This window comes from Ylistrum balloti, unplaced genomic scaffold (genome assembly GCF_031769215.1).
Source record: "Ylistrum balloti isolate Yb309-2 unplaced genomic scaffold, AGI_CSIRO_Ybal_v1 Utg370038, whole genome shotgun sequence".
Lineage (NCBI taxonomy): Eukaryota > Metazoa > Mollusca > Bivalvia > Pectinida > Pectinidae > Ylistrum > Ylistrum balloti.
This window is the reverse complement of record NW_026782097.1, coordinates 1,316,723-1,319,421: the sequence shown is the minus strand read 5'-3', so window position 1 is coordinate 1,319,421 and position 2,699 is coordinate 1,316,723. Positions and strand designations below refer to the sequence as shown.

The 2,699-nt window shown below is 42.3% G+C and overlaps 1 protein-coding gene across 1 annotated transcript; it reads left to right on the top strand.

The window, feature by feature from the left end:
* The first annotated feature begins 330 nt into the window (after positions 1–330).
* Positions 331–2,381, top strand: LOC132548957 (uncharacterized). Its single transcript, XM_060212859.1, has 3 exons — positions 331–385; positions 1,348–1,872; positions 1,960–2,381. The coding sequence occupies exons 1-3, from the start codon at positions 331–333 to the stop codon at positions 2,379–2,381; spliced, it is 1,002 nt and encodes a 333-aa protein (XP_060068842.1).
* Positions 2,382–2,699: the final 318 nt, after the last annotated feature.

Below are 2,699 nucleotides of genomic sequence, written 5' to 3'. Positions count from 1 at the left end.
AGACGAGTGTTGCAAGGATAGTGAACGATAAGACAGCTTCGAGATAACAAGGGCGGGAAATAAAATGGAAAATAAGGGAGGATATATAGGAAGGTGTCCTGATGAGAAAGTGACAAATATAGGCCTGAATGGTGAGAGAAGAAAGGGGGTGTCGAGATAACAGGGTGGTAAGTGTAAGAATGGTGAAATGATACGAGACTTCGCAGAAGCGATAATACGGACCGATGAAGGCTGTTTCGACAGTACCTGAGGGAACCTCGAGTAATGCTGTGCGACAGCCCGTTCCAGAGAACATTTTCGATTTTGGCAACATACAGGATTGACTGGGCCATGTCTCACATCCGCTGCCCCAATCGGCTGTCAAGACAGTGTGAAACGAAGGGCAGTAACTCTGGGAGATCAGAATGACCAACCTACTGTCGAAATAAGAAGACGGTGAAGATAAAGATTGTGTGAAATGATAGGGGAGTGTCGAGATAAGAAGGCGATAATCATACGGACAGTGAAAGAGGATAGCAGGGTGCCGATATATGACATTCTCAGCCTCCATCGATCCAAGCTTATCACTTTCATTTCACGGGTTTTACTACTTTTTAGTGGACGAGTTAGGCTTATCACTATCAACCATTCTCTGTGTTACTCTGTGATAATTTGTCGGTTACATGCGCACTCACTCCTTTTCGCATTGGCCAATCAGAACTAGCGACACGGAAAAGTTCGTCAAACCTGCAATGGACCGAAATATTTGCTTTATTATAATAAAGTTTTTAAAAACCTGTATGAAATCAAAAAAAATAATATAGAAGATATTTTCAAGGGCACATGTAGTCGATGATGCTTCTCTGTGAAAATGTGCCCTGTTAGGTTAAACTGTCAAAATTCCAAATGGTCTGAACAGAACTCACAAGAAATTACAAATTCGCATTGAAAATAGAAATTAAAAAATAGCGATATAGACTTACATATATATCTGTATTTCCGTGGTAACGACAAAGATGCCTTTCTTTCACCAGAGACCAGGGGCAACAATGACTATTTTATAACGTACGATTTCATGTTGATCAGTTGTGTATGATTCCATTTGTGTCGTTAATCCCTGTACCTTCTTGTCAAGCTCACTTAAGATAAATAGATTGAAGTTTTAAAGAAAAATATATACATCTATGTTTATCACTGACTAACAGGATGAAAGAAAGTGCAGTACTCTGAGAGATCATAATGAGTTAAGACGGCGATAAATATAGGGAAAGTGAAAGAAGGTGGAGAGTGCCGAGATTATACGGCGGTAAATATAGGGAAAGTGAAAGAAGGTAGGAGAGTGCCGAGATTATACGGCGGTAAATATAGGGAAAGTGAAAGAAGGTGGAGAGTGCCGAGATTATACGGCGGTAAATATAGGGAAAGTGAAAGAAGGTGGAGAGTGCCGAGATTATACGGCGGTTAATATAGGGAAAGTGAAAGAAGGTGGAGAGTGCCGAGATTATACGGCGGTAAATATAGGGAAAGTGAAAGAAGGTGGAGAGTGCCGAGATTATACGGCGGTTAATATAGGGAAAGTGAAAGAAGGTGGAGAGTGCCGAGATTATACGGCGGTTAATATAGGGAAAGTGAAAGAAGGTGGAGAGTGCCGAGATTATACGGCGGTAAATATAGGGAAAGTGAAAGAAGGTGGAGAGTGCCGAGATTATACGGCGGTAAATATAGGGAAAGTGAAAGAAGGTGGAGAGTGCCGAGATTATACGGCGGTAAATATAGGGAAAGTGAAAGAAGGTGGAGAGTGCCGAGATTATACGGCGGTAAATATAGGGAAAGTGAAAGAAGGTGGAGAGTGCCGAGATTATACGGCGGTAAATATAGGGAAAGTGAAAGAAGGTTGAGAGTGCCGAGGGTATACGGTGGTAAATATAGAGAGAGTGAAAGAAGGTGGAGAGTGCCGAGATTATACGGCGGTTAATATAGGGAAAGTGAAAGAAGGTGGAGAGTGCCGAGATTATACGGCGGTAAATATAGGGAAAGTGAAAGAAGGTGGAGAGTGTCGAGATTATACGGCGGTAAATATAGGGAAAGTGAAAGAAGGTGGAGAGTGCCGAGATTATACGGCGGTAAATATAGGGAAAGTGAAAGAAGGTGGAGAGTGCCGAGATTATACGGCGGTAAATATAGGGAAAGTGAAAGAAGGTGGAGAGTGCCGAGATTATACGGCGGTAAATATAGGGAAAGTGAAAGAAGGTGGAGAGTGCCGAGATTATACGGCGGTAAATATAGGGAAAGTGAAAGAAGGTGTAGAGTGCCGAGATTATACGGCGGTAAATATAGGGAAAGTGAAAGAAGGTAGGAGAGTGCCGAGATTATACGGAGGTAAATATAGGGAAAGTGAATGAAGGTAGGAGAGTGCCGAGATTATACGGAGGTAAATATAGGGAAAGTGAATGAAGGTAGGAGAGTGCCGAGATTATACGGAGGTAAATATAGGGAAAGTGAAAGAAGGTAGGAGAGTGCCGAGATTAAACGGTGGTAAATATAGGGAGAGTGAAAGAAGGTTGAGAGTGCCGAGGGTATACGGTGGTAAATATAGAGAGAGTGAAAGAAGGTAGGAGATTGCCGAGATTATACGGCGGTTAATATAGGGAAAGTGAAAGAAGGTGGAGAGTGCCGAGATTATACGGCGGTAAATATAGGGAAAGTGAAAGAAGGTGGAG

Excerpts from the sequence above, each read along its gene's own strand:
- LOC132548957 (XM_060212859.1), top strand. The coding sequence starts at position 331 with ATGTCTCACATCCGCTGCCCCAATCGGCTGTCAAGACAGTGTGAAACG. Across the intron at positions 386-1,347 it reads ACAGTGTGAAACGAAGGGCA|GGAAAGTGAAAGAAGGTGGA; the intron begins GTAACTCTGGGA and ends CGGTAAATATAG. Across the intron at positions 1,873-1,959 it reads TATAGGGAAAGTGAAAGAAG|GGAAAGTGAAAGAAGGTGGA; the intron begins GTTGAGAGTGCC and ends CGGTTAATATAG.